General features: G+C 44.3%; 1 protein-coding gene across 2 annotated transcripts in view; it reads left to right on the top strand.

Moving 5' to 3' along the window:
* ktub (Tub domain-containing protein ktub) overlaps nucleotides 1-15987 on the top strand; it is a 116116-nt gene extending 100129 nt beyond the window's left edge. The window contains exons 6-10 of one of the 2 annotated variants that reach the window (XM_077636985.1): nucleotides 5286-5504; nucleotides 6827-6925; nucleotides 11501-11588; nucleotides 13220-13303; nucleotides 13461-15987. In XM_077636985.1, coding sequence (XP_077493111.1) covers nucleotides 5286-5504; nucleotides 6827-6925; nucleotides 11501-11588; nucleotides 13220-13303; nucleotides 13461-13594 — 624 coding nt within the window. In that variant the 3' untranslated portion in view covers nucleotides 13595-15987. The remainder of the gene's footprint in view (nucleotides 1-5285; nucleotides 5505-6826; nucleotides 6926-11500; nucleotides 11589-13219; nucleotides 13304-13460) is intronic. The other variant, XM_077636984.1, reaches the window with a different exon arrangement.
* The last annotated feature ends 9321 nt before the right edge of the window (nucleotides 15988-25308 follow it).

Below are 25308 nucleotides of genomic sequence, written 5' to 3'. Positions count from 1 at the left end.
GGAAAGGAGCATCCATCTGAGCCAGTGTCAAACTTGAAGTGGCAATAGCATTAAGTGCATCGAAGCAGGATTCTTTCCTCCGTCACCGCCTTTCAGTTCCTGAGTATTGCCTGGGAAACTCACCACCTGCGCAGTTGAAAACAATGGGACAGTGTAAAACCTGCTGTGGATCGAAGTGTGTGGGAGGAACTCAAGTTTCTTGAGAACATACGCATTTAGGTCGGCAAGACTCAGTGCAGTTAGAAAACGGCACAAAATAACACTCCGTGTTCGCGAGAACCGACGCACACCGTCGCGGTACAGAATGCCATCCAGCTTTGAAACCAAACCAGATTTGCCCGCACTCATTCGTCGAGGTGTAAAAAAAAAGAAACTGTGACGAAAGTTTTCAGGAGGGAAGGTACATATCGCTGGTGCAAAACAACAAAATGGTGAAGCTTAAAAGAGAGACAACGCGACGATATCCATGCCGGTATGCGGGTACAGATGGTCTGAAACGCACACGTCCTGACAGTCGGTGCAGCCCTTTAATCTTCAACATACCAAGAGGCTCTTTCTTAATGCGATCTCGGTGCCGATTTAAAGCCGCGTCGCCTGGTGGCAGTGTGTGTGTTGTTGAGCGAGTTTGCCTTTTTCGATACGTTTACAAGGCGACGGAGCGCATTGTTCGCCGAGGAACGTTCTTAAGTTAGCTTGCCTCTCTGAAGTCGTGCCACGCTACGCTCAAAACGAGGCTCAAAAGACATTTTATTCAAAAGAACTATCGTCGCGAATACTGACGACCGTCAAAAGACTCGACTATATTTTGCTGTTCCAAAAGAAGCCAAGTGAGGCAGACAAAACAGAGGAAGCGGCGAGGTGCAAAAGAGAGCGCCACCTACTGTTTCCGAAATGAAGTGCTGTATGCACCCGGCCGCCGCATGCTGTTGCCTTTTTTTGTTTTCCTTTCTTCTCAGTATCGCGTGGAAGGCGGAGATTGTAGGGAAAGATATAGCAGGTGGTTCCAACGACGAGCTTTTCCCACGAATGAAGACTCCATGAAGGCACCTTATACTTCAACAGCCGGGTATCGGTTTTCTAAAGAGCTTTTTTTTTAATTCTTTGTAGCCAAGAAGGTTCCCATCACTTGACTGCGCTAGAGAAGTTGCAGAAGAGTTTGCTATGCTGGACAAGAGCTCTTTTAAAGGGACCTTTTTTATGTTAATGTTTTGAACTGCGCTGATGTCAGAGCTCGGTCTCTTGACAAGAGTTGTCTATGATGCAAAAGAAGTCAATTGACTATAGCGGAGGTTCTGCAAGTCGATAGTGAAGGAAATTTGTTCATCACCAAACGCACCCGGCTTCTTTGTAATTTAGGTCCTGATCTCGCTGGCTTCATCAGTTACAAAAATGGTCTATAGACAGTCTATTGACTTCTTATAGTCTCTATGCCTTCCTAATGATATTTATTTTTGTCTATTCATAGTCTATAGACTGTCTACAGAGAAATGCATGGTCTTAAGTCGGTAGATTGTCTATAGACTGCCTATAATATTTGTATTGCCTATAGACTGTTCTGTAGGGTTTGCCTATTGAGAGTTTTAGACTAATAGACAGAAGTCTATGAACAAGTTTATAGACTCTGTAAAGAAATTTTTGTGAGGGCAGTTTTTGTCCGATGTATTCGCACGCGTCCGCCAGACGCCCCGAATCTGTGAATCCGTAGTTGGTACCGTGTTGTCTAAGCCATAACTACATTCGATGGCGCGAAGACTCAAACGAGTTCTTCATTCAGCCTCGCCACAGGGGATGTGGTATGTGTGCGTGCCTTCATCCTGCAGTGGGCGTAGTCAGGCTAATGATGATGACTTGTCTTAAATGTGACATTCTCACATACAGAAGTGCCTGGTGCGAGCAATGTATACATGTACAGTGTCGAAATACTAGATGCTGTGCACATGTTTAGCGATGTGCAGTATCGTAATACTGGATGATGTGCACGTGTTTAGCGATCTGTAGGAAACAAATTTATGCCCACGAACACAAATACCTTCTGTAGTAAGAGATTCCGTTGGGAGTCTTGGCACATGAAGCACTAAAATACTTTGTAATCGGCGGTACTGCGGCGAAACGTTTCACTGTTTGTTTGCCATGATCACAGCCTCTGGCACCTGCTTCTTCATTGTCTGAGATTGTTGTAGCTGCTCCTGACGCTTTATCTTGAAGCTTCTTAGCAAGCCTTAAATTGAGCGCGGCCGGCGATGATTCAGCTCCTCGACGGCCGCCTAGAAAGTTTGTTACTATCGCCGCAGCGGAGTTCGGTTCTCTGTGGGTGCAAGCCAGCCCAATGAAGAATTCGTTTCAGGGACACCTCAGTCTGCTCTTCTGTTCTCTCCGGTGTCGTCATCACCACGTGACAATATATTCCTCAGAGAGCATCTGGCGAAAGTTGTGAAAGCGAACGGCAAAAAAGCAAGAATTGCTCATTAATTTGATGAACGTAAAGATTACTAGAGCTAAATCAATAAGATGTCTCAACTTGTGCAAAGTTCTTACTGCCCCAAAGGAAAGGGTTAAAGGTATTCTATGAATAAAATTCGAGAGAACAAATGTGCGATCAACTCCACGCATTTAAACACAGAATGTTTTACATTGCAGCGTTGTGTGGAGGGCAGGTTACTACAGACATATAACAGTTAAAGGACCCACCGGAGTGGCTAACTCTCAGTGGCCTTCGGCTGCTGATGCAAAGGCCGCGGGTTCGATTCCAGCCGTAGCGACGGTATTTCGATACTCCCGAGTGATGTGCCATGTTAGCGCACGTTAAGGACCACACGTAGTCTGGATGAATCAGAAGCTCTCACCTGCGGCATACCGCACAGCCCGTGTGTCTCTTCGGGGCGCCGATTGCATAAATCTTCAAAATACTCCGCGGGTGCTACCACGGACGATAAGTCTGCGCATGCGCCCCATACCGGCCGCTCATGCAGTGTGCTACGCGCGTGATTAGTTCGCGACACAACGCTACGTGTTAAGTTTATGAATACTTCCACAATTATATAACAGCTACCGGCAGATTCCCTTGCTAAATGTTTCCATAAAATTTCCGCATTCAAAAGAGCGTTTGGGCATTTTCATATCTTTCATTATTTAATTCTCAAATATTCTCTCCCGATATTTTGTTTATTCTTTTTCTTTTAAATTACTCTGAAATTTCACCCAAGGTTCAATCTTTAGCTTGACTCCAGTTTTTCCTATTTTATGGGCCGTCCCCAATGAACCCTGGCCAATCTCCCGTCGTGGGTATGTGCCATGTGACCAACGCAACAACAACAACAACAACACTACGTGCGCGCGGCAATGTATATAGAGTGTATTTTATGTTCTGTAAATAATTCCAGTGGCCGCTTGCGCGGACTTATTTTCGGACAGTGCCTGGACATTTGCGCGTGAGCGGCGCCAACCTGATTAGTTTTTGTATCTTGTAAATACTGTACAATGCGCTGCCCTGTCCTTTCTTGCTATAGCTCCTCTCTCTACTCCACCAGCCGCAGCTCGGGTGCTTAAGGTATTAGACAGCATTTGCCGCGGTCGGCAACCGACTTTTCCTTCTTTTTTTTAAATAAACGACTACTACCACCACAGTTAAAGGGCACCTTCATAGGTATTTTTTCTTGACGTGCACCCATTTCACTTAGACTTCTGGGCTAAGTTCTCAGTCTTCAGATACTTTTTTCCGAAACTTGCAGCCAGGTGGCGCGTTTTTTTAGCGCAAATGAATTTTTACTTCTTTCGCTCTGTATCCTTAATAATTGTTGTCTACGGTCAAAATTGCGTGTGTGATGTCACGAGCTCCCTATGCACGTTCATATTCGCTCCGAGCTTGCTAAAAGCAGAAATGCTGAGCTTTGTTTTGGTCATTTCAGAAAAATGATGAATAAAGTCATTACTTCCAGTCGCCAGTTCAGCCTTTCAGCGCGCTGACAAGAGTTTTCCTTAGAATATCGGTGACGTTTTTGTTGATTTATCACGTCAAGTATCGGTCTAAAACAAGTTTCTGTTCTGTTTCGGTGTCCTCGTCTTTGTGTTTTAGAATACTTTAGCTTACTATATTGAAAACCTATTCATTGCAAATAAAATAGGAATGTCAAATAATTTTCATGCAGTCGTCAATTTAGAGTGTTCCTAAATATTCTGGAGTTGCCCTATAATATATAACAAGCTTAGTGTCCTGGCATAGCCATCGCCGGTTAAAAACGGTCAGCTCCTCTTACTTGATATGATAGAATAAAAGATTTTTTAAGCTTCGAAATTGTCATCAAAGCGAACCCTAGTAGTACGACAATTTTTTTATATTTTGTCTGGCGCACATGTTTCCTGCACACAGTAAGTTACGTGCAAAAGGCCATCTACGCGTCTCCCTAGCCCTCCAGTGCAGCAGCTCTGACAGTGACCTGTTCCCGTAGGCTTGCAACCACATAAAATACAAGCTTACTTATATCCTTAAAAAGAAGAGTGAAGCACTTCCGTTCTGCCAGGACTCACCTTTGGGGTCAAAACTTCATGGCTACAGAAATGGCTTAAAATTTCACAAATGACAGCACAGCGAAATATACAAGGAAAAATTATAGTGGTAATGTTGATGCACAGAAATGCAGCAGCGTAATTTATATAGTAAGCTCTAGATAACGATGTCCTAGCTGAAATTCAATGAAAAAAATATTGGCGAGGTCTAACATATGATGCGGAGAGTAGATAACAGATACGGTGAGAAAAAAAACGGGGATGCCAAAGAATCAGATATTCAGATTAGATGTAGAAAGTTTGGTTGAATTAGAGCGAATGCGTCTGACGCTGAACTTGATTCATTGAGGATCACTAGGGAAGGCATTTGCCCTGAGAACTAACCCTTACAAAATTGTTTTGCACAGTCTATAGACTGTCCATAAACTTCTGTCTATAAAGTCTATAGGCAAAAGCTAGAGAACAGTCTATTAGTCTATAGGCAACACAAATACTATAGGCACTCTATATACCATCTATAGATTTATGGCCATACACTCTTAGTACACTTATAAACAGTCTATAGACTTCGAATAGACAAAAATAAATATCTATAAGAAGGCAATAGAGTCTATAAAAAGTCTATAGCCTGTCTATAGACCATTTTTGCAAGGAATTCTGCTTGATGATTTCGTTAACCATTGCAGTAGTTATACACCCACCCGTTCGCCAGCGTAAGTGCACGGATGTGAGAACTGTAGTGTTACTGAGCTTCTTCACCCCCTCTTTATCCATACTTGCAGGCGTTTCTGCTGGCGGCTCGCAAACGCAAGAAAAGTGCCACGTCCAACTACCTGATCTCGGTGGACCCCACAGACATGTCGCGAGGCGGCGAGTCGTTCGTTGGGAAGCTGCGCTCCAATCTGCTGGGAACCGCCTTCACAGTCTACGACTGTGGCGAGAAGCCCAAGCGAAACTCGGAGAAGCGCTCCACCCGCTCTGAAATCGCCGCCGTGGTTTACGTGAGGGCTTTCTCTAACTCTTGTTTCTTCTATTCTTCTGGCGTTATTTCGTGACAGCTTTGCGCAACTCCCTTATGAAAATTTCTTTAGACAGTTTATAGACTGTCCATAGACTTCTGTCTATAAAGTCTATAAAGTCTATAGACTCTCTACAGACAAACCCTAGAGAACGGTCTATAGCAATACAAATCCTATAGACAGTCTATACCCAATCTTTAGATTCACGGCATACACTTTTAGTAGACTTGTCTATAGACAGTCGATAGAGAGAATATATATATATATATATATATATATATATATATATATATATATATATATATATATATATATATATATATATATATATATATATATATATATATATATATAGGAAGGCAATATAGTCATACGAAGTCTATAGACACTCTATAGACAATCTTAACAAGGGCTGCAGCGGATGCACTACTCAGTTCCTCCAGTTGAATGGCGACTCCACGATTTTTGTGAGCGCCGTTCCTGCATGGCTGCTTTGTATTCGTGGGCCTTTTTTTTAACGTCTGTCTGCAGCCTCGGATAGTGGGGCCTCCATTTTCCAGAAACTGCACTCACCAGCACCTCACAAAGTCCTACCCACTAATTGCAACCCTGATCCACCTAAACGCAACGCCCTGCCACCTTCACCCTTAGAAAGCGCCATCCACAATCCAACCCTAGCCTCCAGAAGTTCCACCCACCACCATTCCACCTACCTTCACCCACCACAAGGCCTCCTCCCGCTAGAAACCCAGCCAACGGAGGGAACGAAACATCGAAGGCGAAATCGCATCAGGCGAAATTCAAATTTCCGCATAGCAAGCCTCATATGTTTTCAGTCTTAACAATAACAGCAACATTGATATTATGCGTTAATAATACCAAGATCCCTGACAACAGAAAATGGGCAGTCACTGTTTCCTTCTTAGTTATCACATGAGTCGCACGGTGACGGCGATGCTGAAGCAGGGTTTGAAGCCAGGCAGTCCATTCTTGTCCAGTTACTTTATCAGTAGGAAGGAAGGAAGGCCTCTATCAATATCATTAGTTAGCGCACTTTCATCTTCATCAAGTACAAACTAGCAAGCCGAAGCGTCTGCTCAGAAAAAGAGAATCCGAAGTTAAGAACAAAGCAAACGTTGGCAGTCTCACTCCGAGTAGACACCTCCATTTTGCCTTGATAGATGGAATTTAAGTCATATAAATACGTGAACGATGTATAGTTGAAAATCGAAAAGCGCATTTAAATCCTGACGTAAACAAAAGTGCTAAAAAGCACTCCTGCTCTGTGCCACTTTTGCTTTCAGGAGACCAACGTTCTTGGATTTAAGGGACCCCGCAAGATGACGGTCGTCCTGCCTGCCATGACAAAGGACCACAAAAGGATCGAGCTGAAGCCATCCTTTGTAAGTGGGCGTGCGCACAATCCTCACAGCGTAGGCTGCCAAGAATATGAATTGCTAACCACCGATGATCCTTGCAGCTATAATTAAGGCACTCCTGCTCAACAAATCGCATAGTGCGGTGAACTGACCTTTAACAACACTTTTCTCAGCTACAAAGTCACGTCGTTTCATACACTAGTTATAATAACAATAATAATAACAATTGGTTTTGGGGGAAAGGAAATGGCGCAGTATCTGTTTCATATATCGTTAGACACCTGAACCGCGCCGTAAGGGAAGGAATAAAGGAGGGATTGAAAGAGGAAAGGGAGAAGGAGGTGCCGTAGTGGAGGGCTCCGGAATAATTTCGACCACCTGGGGAATCTTTAATGTGCACTGACATCGCACATTAAAGATTCCCATGTGGTAGAAATTATTCCGGAGCCCTCCTCTAGTTGGCAAATGGCGAATCACTCTGAATACACAGAATCTTTGTAGCGGGTCCATCATTTCTCTGTCTTCTGTTACTCGACAAATGCAGACGGGAGATAGGAGGCTACAACAACACAGCCAAGTTTTGCTGGTCACACCAGGTTATCAATAAATGCCTGTAAAAAACCATCGTCACAGCAGCCTTTCCGAAACCATTTTCGAAGTGTGCTTGCATGGTTCCTGAAAGTAAAGGTGATTCAAAATGGACGGAATGTCAACCAACGTGAGCGCACCGTTGTAGTTATAAAATGCTTAGTGCGGCTGTCCGAAAGCAGTTTTATTTGGGGAGAACTTGGAAAGTGACAAGATATCTCAACGCGGCTCTCGAAGGAACCCGTCTGCTAGAACAGGGAAATGTAGCAATAAAATTGCTTTTTTTTACTAATGATACCTGTTTTGTGCTGCGTGGATCCAGGATTACAGCTGTTCACAAAATTATACAAATTGATATAAAGAAATAACACGCCTTTGTACTCCACAATTACACTGGACATGTCAGCACATTCCCAAACTATTTTACATCTGCGTCATATATCGTTGAACACCTGAACCGCGCCGTAAAGGAAGGGATAAAGGAGGGAGTGAAGGAAGAAAGGAAGAGGTGCCGTAGTGGAGCGCCCCGGAATAATTTCGACCACCTGGGGATCTTTAACGTGCACTGACATCGCACAGCACACAGATGCCTTAGCATTTTTCCTCCATAAAAACGCAGCCACCGCGGTCGGGTTCGAACCCGGGAACTCCGGATCAGTAGTCGAGCGCCCTAACCACTGATCCACCGCGGCGGGTCGTAGACTGAGTGGTCCTAAACTAATTTTTTTTGCATCAAAAATACACGGGCCATGATGTAGATAAAAAACATCATTCCTCCCCCAATTGGTGACGAAAAGTTTAAGACTACTAAAATTTGCGAGCCAGTAGAAACCGGTCACATTGCTTTTCAAAGCATAAGAAAAAAAACACGCGCACTTCCACGGCCCACTGAATGAGAGGAACGCTGTACGAACAAATATAACAAATCTCCGACTATGCTATACCTCAAGGAATCTCTCGGGAAAAAGATTGTCGGTTCAGAAAGATAGCAATATGCTGAGCGTCAACGTGATGATAAAAGACTAATGATGAGAATAGCAATAACTTGGTAGTCGCCAGATTAAGTGAGGTGGAATAGGCTTCAGCGAGACAGAGAGAGAGAGAGAGCTAACGGTTGGCGCAGAGCGGAACGAACACCTTCCCGCGAAATCGTGCGTCGAACGACGGTTCTAATGAGGTGGCACCGGGTCCTGGAGCGCCGTGCCGTGAATAGTAAATGAGGAGCATTGGTGATGACAATATTCGCCGCAGGGCTCGTAGGAACTTTCTCCAACTTGTGCACAGGATTTTGAGGAGTGTTCTTTTCTTGTTCAAGAATGTGTTCAATATGTTTTAGGTTCTGAGCAGCAACTTTATTTTTTACTTGAAAGCAGAATTGGAAAAGTTTAAACTTAAATTAATGATTTAGGTGTGTCCTTTCTTACATCCCATCACATTTTTTTCTCTATACATTGACCTCTAACTACAATGCACCTCCCCCATTACTGAGCCAGTGTCTGCGTGTTCTCGTAGACGAATATGGGCGGCTATGACGTCAGCAGCGACCCGTTACATTCCTTAACTATTTTCCGGAAGCGAAGCACGCGCTTTTCATATGTTCCTTCTTCTTTGGAACAAACTCTTCTCGTGTAGTTCGTGCACTGAGGCTACTGAGGGTTAGCTGGAGGATATTTAGGAGTACTGAGGGTAGCTAGGTACGTCGTGTACTCAGGGTAAACAAACGCCTACTGTATTCCACGACTGCTGCTATAGAGAGTATAGTTCACCGGTGGCTAAACTGCAGCGACGCTAGTGGGATATACATTCTCTCACTTTTCAGTGACTTCTTCTCATAGTTGTCATGAGAATACATGTATATTTGCTGGGAAATGCACCAACAAACGACAACCTTCCATAAAAAAGGGCATTGCTGACTCTGATCAAAAAAGAATCATTATTCAATTCCATCCCTTAACAGGCAACTTACCGTTCCGGACGTAACATTTACTGAAAACCATTTGCGCATTTACACTTTTATAAGGGGAGGGGGGGGGGGGGGCTGTCACGGTGGCTCAGTAGTCATGTTGCTTCGCTGCTTACCTGAAAGACGCGGGTTCGATCTCGGCCGTGGCGATCACATTTCGATGGAGGCGAAATGCTAGATGTCTGTGAACCGCGCGATGTCTAGCGCACCTTAAACAACCCCAAAATTGTCGAAATTGTCCAGAGCCCTCCACTACGGCGTCCCTCATAGCATGAGGCGCTATAGAGCGTTGAACTTCATAAGACCAAAACACATTCTTTTCGAGTGCCTCAATCCTATTTGAAAAGGAAGATATTCACTGTGACTACTGAGGCAAACGGTAGTTCCGAAAGAGGTACGGCATTCCCGCTCCCAATTCTTGTTCAGCGAGTAGGAAAAGCTCAATTTAAGACTTCGATGAAGCAATGGCATCTCACAAGCGACAGCTGCTCGCGACAACTGCACTCGATTAAGTTCGGCTGTCGATTCTGTTGTTTCGGGATTTGAACAGCAGCAACCAAGGAGAGCAGCAATTCATTTGGCCGTTGGACTTCAAAACCTCATGCCAAGAAAAGGTTTGCGTAGAGGGCATATTTAATCGATTCAAGTTTAATAGACTACTAGAGTCACTCGACTTTCTTCTACGCCGCTAAAACATTTAATCATCCTTAAGACTGACTTTCTATCACTGGCAGGAAAGATGGATTTCCCTCGAAATATTCCGAATAGGTTTTTAATCATCACCGGCAGGATTTATGTTACCATAACGGAGCCAAAGGCATTCATTTATCTCAGAATCGCTCAATCTAACCCTGCCTGCTGGACAGCCTAGCGTCTTGTTAATAATAATACTTGGTTTTGGTGAAAATAAATGGCGCAGTATCTGCGTCATATATCGTTGGACACCTGAACAGCGCCGCAAGGGAAGGTATAAAGGAGGGAGTGAAAGAAGAAAGGAAAAGAGAGGTGCCGTAGTGCAGGGCTCCGGAATAATTTCGACCACCTGGGGCTCTTTAACGTGCACTGACATTGCACAGCACACGGGCGCCTTAGCGTTTTGCCTCCATAAAAACGCAGCCGCCGCGGTCGGGTTCGAACCCGGGAACTTCGGATCAAAACCATAGTCTTTGAATGTCTTAGAGACGCGGGTCATGCTCAGCATGACAAAGTTTACTAATGCGAGATAGCATTTTTATTTTTAAAATCGCAGACGACAGCTGAACGGTTCTTTAGCTTAGGTCGTAATAACGTAATGGCATCGAAACCTCTTGACCCACAGCGCTGTAGAAAACAGTGACAAAGGCGGAGGACACAGCGCACAATAGTAAATTAAGACAGTTTTCACGCTGTTCACAAAAACTTGACAATTTTTCGCCTTCCTTCCGGTTAGTGAAATAGTACTAATCAGTATTCGCTTCAGACATATGATGATGGTGCCTGTGGTACCGTGTTTCCTAGAAGACATTCCTGCGCAATTGTATAATGAGGCACATTTCTGTATATAGTTGGAGGCAACTCAAGCACTATGCTTTTCCCCGTTAAAGGACCCCCTTCCAGCCAGTGTCGTCGGCCGATACTCATAACCGCTTTAGCATCACAATGCAGGGAGGGTACAATCTCCACCATGAAAAGAAGGGACTACCCCTTTTCATCTGCCCCTCCTTACATTGTCACGCTAGAAGGCTGATGAGAGTCGGCCGACGCCATTGGCTGGAAGGGGGTCCTTTGACAGGGAAAAGCCGCTTTCTTCTTGAGTTGTATCTGACTATAGTTAAGTCCAGAAGCACTATAGCAGTGCCCTCGGTCAACATCTGAGCTAAGTGGGCTCGCGAAAGCGAGGCCATTGTACTCTAGAAGCCCATGTACTCTAGAAGCTAGTAATTTGATTAACAGAACACTGCAGGTCGCGGGAATTCCCTACTGGCCGCTGACTGGGTTTTGCACCAAATCCTACTGTTTCCTTGGACAGTATATATTGTTTTCATTTCTTCTCGTCTTTCCTTTTGAAGGAACACGAGGGTCTGTTGGACCGGTGGAAAAGTCGGAACATGGAAAACCTTCTGGAACTTCGCAATAAGACGCCCGTCTGGAATGAAGGTACGAAGATGTCCCTGTAGGTACAGCGATGCTGTGCACAAATCTTTTACACTGCTAGAATGTATAAACTCATTACCTGGACGTGTTACCTTCTCAGTGCAGCCGAATTAGGGGCCAGTCGCAAATACATTTCCTGCCTGTTAGGCGTATAAAGTCGCTTTAACCTAGAAATTCTGAATTAAAAGTTTCTTTATTAACACGACAGCGCTAAGGAGCTCGTGTGGCAGAAAATGCGGTGTCGTCGGCGTCGGCCTTGAGCGAAAAATCCCCTCCTCCTCCTCCTCCTCCTCCTCCTCCCTCCTCCTCCTCCTCCTCCTCCTCCTCCTCATCGCAATGTATGCCACTGCCCCACAAGAGATAGCGCGCGACGGCAGCGCAAGGAAAGGAAGGGACGGCTGTCACATATTTAGATGGACAACCCGGACCGCGCCGCAAGAGAACGGAAATGAAATGAAAAATGTTTTAAGGAATGGAAGTGAGGCCTGTCTCACATATATCTGTGGACACCCGAACCGCGCCGTAAGGAAAGGAGAATGAAATGAAAATTGATTTTAAGGAAAGGAAGTGACGCGTCTGACATATCTCTCGTTCGGGCGCAGTGGGGCCGTGCGGGCACGCAGGAATCACGCGGTGAGCGGCGAACAACGCTGCGCACATCCAAAGCGCGTTCCCCACGAAGCTTGCTGCTTGCTGCCCGTTCGTTCGGCGCGAAAGCTATGCTGGCGTTCGTGGAATCGGGTTTGTCGAGAACGATGTGCCGACGAACTACGACTGCAACTTGAGTCCCGCGCGTTTCGGCAAGGCGCCTGGCAGCGCTTGTACGTGGTTTTCCGCTCCGCGCGTCCGTTTCACCGTAAGTAGCAGAGCGATTTGTCCAACGGGCAAGGCGTCGCGCCGAACGGGCGATGGAGTTCCGTGGACTCCCTGGCAGTGCTGCAACACGCTGCCGGGTTCCAATCTTAAAGGCGAAGCTTAAGCGTCCTCCAATTTTTATTTGTAACTGAGTGGTCGAACCCCTCACTTAGCGCGTAACGTTCCAAAATAGACTCCCGTAATTTTGTCAAAAAGTGCCGACACAAAGGAACATAAAAGCACTTCCCGATACAGGAGTGTCAGCTCTCATTTACTCCATTTTTCAATTTGAAAGGTCTGCGCGTTGCAGTCCACACGAACTAAAAACGGGCGATTTGATTGATTGATTGATTGATTGATTGATTGATTGATTGATTGATTGATTGATTGATTGATTGATTGATTGATTGATTGATTGATTGATTGATTGATTGATTGATTGATTGATTGATTGAAAGTGCCTACACGCAGACTTTCACCGGTAATCAGAGTTTCGCCAGTAAAGCACGACGTGTAAGAGCTACGCTTATTGCAAGAACTTTGTGTCGATTATGAGACAAGTGTATCGATTGTTTCGGAACACCGAAAAACTCAACATCATAGGACTTCAACCAGTCTGCCATTCACTACTTCTCGCTGAACGTCAGAGATCGAATCAGTATTTATATACATTGACATAGGCATACGTAAATTTTTTTAATTTATTGAGAAAGAGTAATGTTTGGTAAATTCAAAGCATGCTAATACAGCGATTTTTTTCACTTTCCTCTTGCAATCAGACACGCAATCGTACGTGCTGAACTTCCACGGGCGGGTGACGCAAGCCTCTGTGAAGAACTTCCAGATAGTTCACGAAAATGACCGTAAGTTCTGTTTTTTGTCACTGCGGTGTGCTAATTCACGTTTCACAACCCACGAGGTAGGCATATAACTGGTTGTTTTATCATCTGGCTCTCATGCCTGGAATTCCTGCCCATTTGCAAAGAATTCTCTTTCTCTCTTTCTCTGTATCTTCCTCAGCCGACTACATCGTGATGCAGTTCGGCCGTGTCACCGAAGAGTGCTTCAGCATGGACTACTGCTACCCACTGTGTGCACTTCAAGCATTCGCCATCGCCCTGTCAAGCTTCGACAGCAAGCTGGCGTGCGAATGATCCCCGGCGGAGGTTCATAGAGCAAGATATTCCCATGTGGCGTGGCACTCGGCAATGGTTCCCTTATCGAATGGCAGTGTCCTATATATGCGGTTATCAAGTCCTCACAGGAGACAGAACATTCGCAGGTACACTGTGGTCACGGCGTCTTATTTCCCAAAACCAAAGTGGGGTATTTGTTAACCAACCGTAGGATTCGAAAGCATGCACGGAACTAAAGTTCACAGTGTGCGCTAAACGGTCACAATGTTGTTCTGCACTTCTTCGAGAGAGGTCACCTTTTGTCAAAGAGCAAGTCTTACTATGGTGCACTGAACCGCACGCTGTCACATTTAGGACCACTTCGTTCCATCATTTCTGAGCTACTGCCAAAGCACACCAGCTGCTCGCGCCGTTTCGGCGTATCCTCAGCGCCATCTATAATGGATCAATCACTCTACCCTGCCACAATTCCGGTACCACAAAATGAAAAACCCAGAGTCTCACGGCGTACACAAGAAGCTCGCTGTAAAACCAAAGTTCCTTTCGACAGCAGCTTGTTGGAGTTCCTTCTATGCTCCCTTCCTTTTTGAAAAGAAAAAAAAAATGGCTCGCTTTTATTATTTCGCGGTCGCTTTCTAACCACACAGTAAACAACAAAGGTAAAGATGAGGTGGGGGAGAGAGGGAGCTGAATTGTTGTTGTTGTTGAGTGCATTAAAGTGTGACAATTTCCTTCTAATTTTGTAACGTCTTCAGCGCTGGCAGTCTTGTTTAGAATGCTATCGCGAAGTTGCGACAAACTGTTTGCCCGCTTCAAAAACGAAACCCTAAAAGCTACCTAGGTACAGACGGCATGAATGAGCATGATGATCCCAAAGCTCACAACATGAAAACAAAAAGAATGTGGTGTTAATTTTACACTCGTGGCGTTGTTTTTGCGTCTTGATATATGCCAAGATGCATTCTCTAAAACGAAATCGATGAACACCACTAGCCACTTGGCTCGATAAGCGAAACTCTAATGCTCAGCCGGCCTTCTGCACAAAATTAAAAACAAGCAAATTGTTATTCCAACTGCTTAGAGTTTACACGTGACGAGAAATTATGAATATTCCTGTGTGAAAATACGAAAAAATAAAAGTGTCTTAATATACGTTTCTCGAATACATGTAACCTTTTTTACCTTCATTAACTGGTGACATATTTCTCCAAACTCATTTCTGGTGTGATAATTCTGCCATAAACTTTCTTTTTGTACTTTTCTAACCCACTACAATTAGAAGATTCTTGTGCAATTTTATCTTTTTCTCATGTTATATCCTTGCTTAATGTGGCTAATTCTGGACTGTATCGTTTCGAAGAATTATTCATAGAAAGATATTCCCGCTTACTAGCCATTCCATGCTTGTTGCTAAAGTAAGCAGCTCACAGCTCAAGTGACTAACCTGTTGCACTCGCTTTAAATTGAAGCCAAAAGGTGACTTCGCATAGCAAAGTCATAATAAACACGCGTAAGTTTTGTTTATTTCTTTTTTTAGTGGAGGCCGAGTTAAGAGATATGGTGACATAATGTGCTGTAAACCGTATGGTTGTCTATATGGGTATTACAAACCTTAAGAAAATTGAGCATCAATACGCCGCCTTTAAAGACCTAGAAGAACGCACAATTTTACCAAGGCCGAAGCTTTCTTAACCGTTTCATAGGCCGGTCCCCATTTCCACTAAAAAAAAAAACACGTTTACAGGTTATCTGTGGGAATGTTCAAAACATTGCACAAAAGCGTCACAATGGGGGACAATTACAACATCAAAACACAAAGATTTTTAGATATGTACGAAAAGAATTATGAATCCCACAATTTCTTTTTGAGCATGCACAATGTTCTAGAAATTCAAAATAAAGTGACATTATGGGCGGCAAAATCTCCCTGTGAGACTATGTCGAAAAAAGCGTTCGCATACTCACTGGTTTCATAAATATTACTTCGTTCACTAACACAAGACAGGACTTATAGTTTGCAACAAGATGAGCCCAAATTTTGTCCTTAAATCTGAACCCAATGCTAGCTGTATTTCGCCCTCAGAAGAAGCTGCGACTTCGGTATATGCACAATTGTGAACACACACAAATGTGTTAAGCTCTAAATAGTTTATGACGTGGACATTTTAAGGACAGCGGTCTCCCCACACCAGCTGACATGAAATGATGTTGACGTGACCATTTTCTTGGGACCTACTGGAGATTTCGAGATTTTTCAATTTTATGTGGAATTCTATGTGAATTCTGCAACTCTATTGTGAAGTGCTCGACGTGCAAGAACAAATAAATGTTTTCAAGTGCAACACACTTGTGAAGACCTCTGTTTTACTGGAACTTTTACTGAGAAATAAACTTAGTCTGTTTTTGTTTTCCTCGCAGCTGTTTTTTTCTTAAGACAAAAGCGAATGTTGTGTAACACTCACATTACAACCTCACGAATGAAATATTCTGCGTGATTCGGATCACTCTGGTCTTCTCTGTGTGAAAATTGTTTTCGTTTCTCTCCTATGTCGCTTCTGGCTTCACTGATAGTGTGTATGCGCCGCGTGCGTGCGTGCGTGTGCGTGTGCGTGTGCGTGTGTGTGTGTGTGTGTGTGTGTGTGTGTGTGTGTGTGTGTGTGTGTGTGTGTGTGTGTGTGTGTGTGTGTGTGTGTGTGTGTGTGTGTGTGTGTGTGTGTGTGTGTGTGTGTGTGTGTGTGTGTGTGTGTGTGTGTGTGTGTGTGTGTGTGTGTGTGTGTGTGTGTGTGTGTGTGTGTGTGTGTGTGTGTGTGTGTGTGTAAATTTTCACACATACTCTGGCACAATCGCTTCCTGCAATAAATAAAGCTGCTTGAAAAATGGGGCATATTCGGCAGGCTATACATGTATTCGGACGCTGACTTCAACTAGGAGTGCCAAGGAAGCGGACACTTGAGTCCCTAGCTAACCGGCCTCTTCTCAAAATTACTTTGTCTAATTTGTTTTCCCTGACAAATGTTTAGACTAGAGGGCACGCAATTTAAGAACCATCGCCCTCTATTTCTTGTACAGTCGATGAATACAGACTATTTGAATTAGAGTCAGTATTTGTTCAATAGTAAGATGGTTACATGTACTTACGTTTATCACAGTATTTCTCTTGCGTCTGAATCAGAAGAATCGACAAAAACAAATGCCTGGTACTCCCGTTATCACATCTTAACATTTAGGCTTAATAGCAGTGCACAACAACTAAGAAAAGGAAACGGATCGAGTTCCCGGCAACTTGAATTAAAGAAAGCTGTCAGCGAGAGGAGGCCCGCCAAAAACATCTCACTGTCCCAAGACAATCCAAAAAGGTTTATCTTTGGTCAACCGTTTTGAGTGTTAAAAAAAATGAACAGCATATTTATGTGCTCTGTGAATGGGTTTCTCTCCCGAGCGGACAGGGAAAGGCAGATGTGGAGCTCAGCTTATTATCTCTGTGTTTTTCCTAGAAGTTGCGCCTGTTCACTTACAATATGGCCCACCTCACACGAGGCCATGTAGTTTAAGCGTTCCCGGCCAAGCAAAACGAATAACCAGAAACTGCGGTAAAGCTGAACCACGAATGAGTAAGTAATCCTTATAAATAAAAGCATGCGAAGGGGCGTGTTTTGTTATTCCTGAAAATCTATTTTGGACCTTTCACAGAAGATAAGATCTTCAGTCCGCGGCCACAACAGTCGACTGCCATCAAGGCCTACAAGGCAATGTTTTGTTTTTATACGAACGACTACCTTGATTGACAGATTTTGTCTGTGTTTTCCATTCCTTCTCTCTTCTCTCTTTAATCCCCTCATTTCCTTCTCCAGTGCAGGGTAGCCAACCGGAAGCCTTTCTGGTTAACATCCCTGCCTTTCCCCCTTCTATCTATCTATCTATCTATCTATCTATCTATCTATCTATCTATCTATCTATCTATCTATCTATCTATCTATCTATCTATCTATCTATCTATCTATCTATCTATCTATCTATCTATCTATCTATCTATCTATCTATCTATCTATCTATCTATCTATCTATCTATCTATCTATCTATCTATCTATCTATCTATCTATCTATCTATCTATCTATCTATCTATCTATCTATCTATCTATCTATCTATCTATCTATCTATCTATCTATCTATCTATCTATCTATCTATCTATCTATCTATCTATCTATCTATCTATCTATCTATCTATCTATCTATCTATCTATCTATCTATCTATCTATCTATCTATCTATCTATCTATCTATCTATCTATCTATCTATCTATCTATCTATCTATCTGTCTGTCTGTCTGTCTGTCTGTCAGTTTTTAAACTATTATAACTACAGGCCTAAGCGTAGATCACAGTGTCCAGCCGCTGTCAAAACTTTATCAGCTGTGACACCGTAAAAAACGAATTATTTTGCAGGCAGCGGATACTGCTGGAGATTTACTAGTGGAATGCGTAATTATGAAAATCACTATTACGCACATCATAACTTTTCGAGGATGCATAACAAGACTGCGTTGAAACTAATCTTTTTTCGCCAGAATTTCCTTCCACAAATTCTTGAGTAAGGGTTGTAGGAAAAAATGGGTGATAAGTGTGCTTCGACCACATAACGCGAATTCAGACCATAGTAGACAGAGGGCACAGCAAGCACACAGTGCACACCTGCACTCTCATTCCGCATGAAGGAAGATCCAGTTACTCATGACCACAAGTGTTTAGTACATAGTAAGCTGCATCGCAAACATTGCACTAATCACCAGACTAATGGGTACAACCCTCAAACCCTTCAGCAACACCCGAAAAAGGGCCAGCGGGGCCACCCACGCTAAGCAACAGACACTATTGTACACATTTAGCATGCCGTGTACATGCTACCATTACCGGAGTACCAGGAGCCCGCGCGCAAATGGCGCCAGGCATCCGGCAGCTTCGCGCGCGCCTGCAGAATTGGTTTCAATCAGCGCGTGCTCACTGGCAGTGGGTGGGATCCCGTAACTCCGGTATTGGTAATGGACACATTTAACATACCGTGTACTGTGTTACCGTTCCCGGAGTACCGGGAGCCCGCCCACTGCCAGTGAACACGCGCTGCTTGGTCCCGATGCGGGAGATGGGCATGGGTACGTGGCGCCATCTGCCGCCGCCGAGGCGATCTGCGCATGCGCATTCACGGTGGGCGGGCTACTGGTACTCCGGTAACCCTAACGGTAACACGGTATGCTAAATGTGACGAATAACTACAAACGCGTGACGGGTGAGCAATCCTCTTCATTGTGATCTGTGGTGATCTAATAAGGACGGAAAACTGGTCAAGTTTGTGGGGATACTGGGTACTGGTTGGGGCAAGTTGTTGGGGGTACTGGATACTGGTGGGGCAAGTTGGTGGGTGCGCTGGATACCGGTGGAAAAGTTGGTGGAGATTGATACTTCCCTTCCATTTACGCTTGTGGCCTCGTGTCGAAACAACCCTCCAGTACGTCACTGGACGTGGTCTATGGGAACAGGAGGCTGGAATGGGAAGAACAAAAAATAAATTGACCGAAATCTGTTTTCAGAGAAACGTCAGAGCGCGATCAGGAGCTTCTAGGAACATTCATTTCACTGCAGCTGAACGCTGTGGCCTTAAGACTTTTGACCAAGAATGTGCCTCTTAAGTATAAGGGCTCCTCTGATTGCTGAGAGATTATTTTCGTCGGTGTATGTCGAAAATGTCTCGCGCATAATTACCCTGATTGCTCCAAACTTTAACTCCCTGCACTTCGAAAAGACACTGACTACATCGTCTTCCGCGCATATAGTGTAACCGACTTGATTTTCGGAATGACAAAATTTGCGCTTTTTTGCGAATTGCCTAAAAATCCCGAAAATTTTTGCCAGGAATAATCTGGAGAAAACGTTGAATTTTAATTTTAGAAAAAAAAGAGGAAGCTTTAAAAAGAGGACGTTCTTCCTATCATCAATATGTATTCGATACGAATTAACACTACAAGGACGAATTCAGCTGGCTGGGGATAATTATTTTATGATACGTGACAAGAATATTCATTCGTTATGCTCAGTGCTTTCCTGCCCACAGAGTTAACATTGCACTTCAAAATGCAATGCCGCGTGAAGGAACTTCAGCATGTTCACGTAAGTCCAATAATATGTCCACCGCAGCTTGTCCAAGCTCTAACGCATGTTGCGCGCGTCCAGCGTAAATATGCCTCATGTCACAGAGTGACAGATGGGACCGATAAGCGACCTGTCATAAACAGCTACTCGGTCGCATTAGCGAGAGTTCTGGCTCCCGAAAAAATAGTTGTTTATAGTACTTAAATGTGCAAGCTGCAGAACACCATAACATGAAGAAATCTAGCATGAAATCGCAGCGGTGGCTTAGCGGTTTGAGCATATGCCTCTAACGCAGAAGGTTAGAGTTCCGACCCCCCAGTGCCGCCGGATACCCGGGTGAAACCTTCTCGCTGACCCGTTGTTCGGCTTCTCTGAAATAGAATGAAAAAGTGGTACTTGAACCCCACACCGTCCCCTGCAGCATTACAATCTCATCATCATCACCATCTTGTACCAGCGGAAGATATTCCACAATTATCAGGCCACCTTAATAATAATAACAATAATTGTTTTTGGGGGAAAGAAAATGGCGCAGTATCTGTCATATATCGTTGGACACCTGAACCGCGCCGTAAGGGAAGGACTAAGGGAGGGGGTGAAAGAAGAAAGGAAGAAAGAGGTGCCGTAGTGGAGGGCTCCTGAATTATTTCGACCAGCTGGGTATCTTTAACGTGCAATGACATCGCACAGCACACGGGCGCCTTAGCGTTTTGCTTCCATAAAAACGCAGTCGCCGCGGTCGGGTTCGAACCCGGGAACTGCGTGGGGAAAACGCTGATTTATGCTAAGAAATATCGGAAGGCAATTCAGAGCATCTTCCGCAGATTTTTTTTTTAACACTTATTTGCTGCGCAGTTTTTGTAAACGTGGGCAGGTGCAATATCGAAAAGTTCTCTTTGACGAACAAGCACAGTTAGGCTGCAATATAGCGGCAAGCTCGGTCAAAAGAATCTTTCCAACATTTGGCCCATCCCTGTGATGCAACAAGAGATAACGGTAGTTACAAGCAAACGTACTATCGGCGTCAAAAGAAGTGCGAACAGCGGAGCGCGTAGCCAAAGGTCCATTTCACGCCGTCCGCCTGTCGCCATCAGAGGGCATCAGTCGGTTTGCATAGCTTTGTTTCTGTTTTTTAATCGTTCGTTTTCGCGCTTTGCCACTAGAGTGCCACGTTCACTCTTTCCACCGATCTCAACTTGCGCACTGCGGTTTCGTTGGTGGCACCTGCTGTGACCCGCGTGTGTGAAGCGAGCGTTCGTAGCTCCCTGGCCTGCAGCACTTCGATTTTGCTTCCATCATCGTCGTGTTACCAGCGTCTTTTCGCGATGAAGACGGCGAAAAAAAAAACGAACGGGCTGTGGTCGGTGTCCAACGCCACAATTCATGAATCGCTTTTTTGTGGTAGCTTTATCGCCACCGGAAAAGCTCAAATACACTGGAATTGAACATTCACGCGTCATGCTCGAAAAGAGAGCGCGAATCGTTTCCCTTTCCCGTCACGGCGTGCAGCAACTCCTCAAAACAGGTCGTCCAGTGTCTGCAATTGCCAGAATCTTCAAGGCATTCTGTGGTGTGGGACAGCTTGGAAGCATGCCTCGTGGGCACAGACCACAGTCTACCGGCAAGGATGAAGACCTACGTACTGTGGCCGCTGGTGCAGACACGCCCAACATTACGGCTAATGAGCTAGAGGACACTTTTCAGTTGTGCCAGCACGTCAATCATTAGACATCGTCTACACGAGGATGTTCTGTGAGGCTGTTGTGCCGTCGCAGAAGCCAGCAGTCTCGGAAGCAAATAGAACAGTAAGGCTTGTGTTTCCAGAAGACCATGCATCACGGACTACGGCGAACTGGCGCTGCATGATATTTTCCAACCAGTCAACGCTTTCGACTCATTGGGACCAGCGTCAACGATTTGGACAGGCAACAACCCCAGTGTGCCATTCCTGCCAGAAGTGCATCTCTACCCTTCTATTTATGAGGTAAGATTGCTTTAATTCAATGGCCATCATATTGCGATACGAGATAAGGCATTGGTTCTTTTCTTAATTCACGCAACCGGTAGGCCTCTATTCGCGCAGCCAGACGCTGATAACATTATCGCTCAACTTGTGAAAAAAAAAGATTACTTCTCTACCATACTCATGAATCCAGTAATGATGCCGACTTTTTCCTGGATTCAAAAGGAAGGATTTGTAGCTTGACAGAGACTTCTCGATTCTAATTTCACCCATAAAGATCCTCAGCATGGCATATTGCAATTTTTAGATTTAGAGCTCACGTTTTAACCTAACCACCCCTCTTGGCAATCTCCCCTATAAAAGTGAGAAAGCCCAGGTCAACTAGCTGATAACACGTGGAAGATAAAAGTAAAATCAAAGTGCTGCAGGCCAAGGAGATAAGAGCGCTTGCTTCACCCATTCTATCTGCAGCCGTGGCTGCCAGCGATACCGCGCTGCGCAAGTTGCGATAGAAGGAAACAGTCTACGTGGCACTCCTGCGGCAAAATGAGAAAACGAGTCAAAGAAAACAGAAGCAAAACTGTCGCAAACCGGATGAGCGTCGTGCCTATCTCCGATGACAGGCATACGGTGTAAAATGGACCTTTGGCAACGCGCCCCGCAGTTCGTATTTCATTTGATGCCGTAGTACTTGGAACGAAAAGCGCAGATAGCATATATTTTGCTTCGGGAAGCTATACGCGCTGACAGTCACCGAATAGATACTTTCTGCGCCCCCCAAAACATTTCCGGATACCAGGCCATAGACTTCAATTCTGTATTGAAGAATTATTCAGTGATAACGTGTTTGCTTAAATTGCGATGGCTAATTGAAGTCGCGGTAATGAGGTAATGTGAAGCATATACTTATGACATCTCATACCTAGCACGAGGAGTACTTATCACATCACCGTAAACTTGCTCGTTTAACCCTTTTCCATAAACTTTAGCACCATCCATTCCTTCGTGGCGAATCGTTTCATTAACCTCATGTCATCTTTCCATGACGGGATCATTCCTTGAAAGTTAAACGCGTACAATGCCATTCATCGTCTTATGCCAGCTGATTGATTCCTCGTATTATCATTGAGTGGAATAGTTTTCCACCGGCCATCGCTAAAAAACAAACAAAAAAATTCCAAGAACTTATTCGCTATGATTGAGATATTTGTTATTATTTTTGTTTTTTTCCTTGTTTTCTTCTCTCTGCGTTATGGCTTGAGTTATAATTAGTTTTTATCATTTCTTTTCTTGTTTTTTTTAATGTGACACGTTAATAGAAATTTTTGTATCGCCCTACCCCCCAACTTAATACCCACCAAGCGAGATCATTGGGAGTAAAGGTGAACAAATAAATAAATATAATTGTAATGCAGAGGACAGGGGGAGGGGGAGGATAAAGTGCTGGGCGATAAAAGAATTCTTGCCTTTTCGCATCCTACTCATAGCATTACAAAACACAGAAGACAGGTCTTCAAGAATCTACGTAGTGCTGTCGAGCACTTTACTGTCATGCTCTATAAAGCTAATTGGCTCCTGTCGTCTTCGCAATAACCAGACCACTGGCTGCCGAAGAGACCCGCTCTGTAGCCAGCCGGCAGATGTCAAAAGATATACTGTCGAATACAAAGATCATGAAAAGTATAAAGAAAAAACTGGCAGTAATTACTCACACTACATAAAGGGCGATCAAAAAGTCCGATAAAAAGAAAAAATAAGTAATTCTAAAGTAGATACATTATCGCGATGCAGTTTCCAAAGAAATGCGCGGCAGACATTGGGTCACTTTTATAACGAAAAATTGTATCGCCGTACTTGCGACCGACAGTTGCAGCTGTTCCCGACAGAATAAGACACTTACTACTCCCTTTGGAAGAGTGGTGACATTTTTGCCAATGTTTAAACACATAGGCTCATTTAGCCGTATCAAAGCATTTTTTTGTTAATCAGTATATTCGCGTCCATATTGCTACGTCCAATATTACTTACGAACTACGAAATCTTACTCCAAAGTAAATTTTAAAACCTTTGTCTAAATGTAGTGGTCGGCGCAACCGATGTGATTCAAAATGGCGTCACCCGATTTAACAATAATTGTCCCCACTCTACCAACGGAATGTGGTATGGAGGCACCGGTTGTAGGGAAACAGCGCCGCTGTGGAGGGAGATGTTCCGCAGTTGTTGCGCTGTTCACCTATAATGAATGCATAGCTACTCGCCGAAATTTCTGCTTTACTCAGTATATAAAGGCACCCTACTATACTGACTCGAATGAAGCGCCATCTTTCGAGAGCAGATGTACCTATGGTGCAAATAAAATGTTTCGGTATTTAAAAAAAACATAACATGTTTTTCTGTGAATTTTCCCCCAAACCGCATCGCGCTAATCTCCACGTTTTCTATGTATAGAATTTTTTCTGTGACTTTTAGATTCCCTTTATGTATGTGCGCGCATGCATATATATATATATATATATATATATATATATATATATATATATATATATATATATATATATATATATATATATATATATATATATATATATATATATATATATATATAAGCGACTCAGGCTATGAGAGACGCCGTAGTGAAGGGCTCCGGAAATTTCGAACACCTGGGGTTCTTTTACGTACACTGACATCGCACAGTACTCGGGCCTCTAGAATTTCGCCTCCATTGAAATTCGACCGCCGCGGCAGGGATCGAACCCGCATATTTCGGGTCAGCAGCCGAGCGCCATAACCACCCAGCCACCCCGGCTGCTTGGTGGGGAGCTTAAAGAAAGATAACTTTGCTGAAACAGAGTGTATGCGGCTGGCACACGAGAGAGCTAATCGTAGATCATTAGGAGAGCTGGTAAGCTATAATGCTGAAATAATTGGTTCGTTGCTTGCTGAAAAAAAAAGGAATAAGGCGACGTCCGACGCTCAAAATTAGACTTATCCGGTCTGTCCAACAAGCAATTAGAGAGCTGTTCGCATTACAGTGGACGGAACCTGCTTTATTATCAAAATGATGATTTTCGATGCTGTAGTCCTATTACACACAGATGTTTTCGAACAGTTATGCATGGACGAGAGAACTGTAACGTTGCTGCATGAGCTTCCACACCCCCTTTCTGCTCATAATGACACGCACCTTTGTATCCTTCCTTTGTTCGCAGCCAAAGCCGCCGCAGTCGGTTTTAACATTTGCTTGTAACGCGAGCTGCGACCAGTCTCATGTCGAATGATCACAGTTTGGTCTGACTGTATCCACCTTGTTAGAGATTGTTGTCGTTGGTTTGATGCCTTTTCTCGATTGTTCCTTTCCAGGTTTAAATTGAGCGCTGCCGAAAGCGGCAGCTCAGTTCGACGTCCGCAGAGCGGGCTTGTTGCTAAGCCGCCGCCGAGTCATTCAGTTTTGTCGGATCAGGCCAGCTCAATGAAGTTTCTTTCGAAAGCTCGTCTTGCTATTTTCCTGCCTGCCGGACCGCCCCAACACTAGGCGACAATATATACACGCGGGCGTTCCTACTGGCCGCTCGCTTGTGCAAGATAAGCGCCGCCTAAAGCTACCTAATCTCTGTGGACCCCATG

The sequence above is a fragment of the Amblyomma americanum genome, chromosome 9 (assembly GCF_052857255.1).
Source record: "Amblyomma americanum isolate KBUSLIRL-KWMA chromosome 9, ASM5285725v1, whole genome shotgun sequence".
NCBI classification, from domain to species: Eukaryota; Metazoa; Arthropoda; class Arachnida; order Ixodida; family Ixodidae; genus Amblyomma; species Amblyomma americanum.
This window is presented reverse-complemented; position numbering and strand designations above follow the sequence as displayed.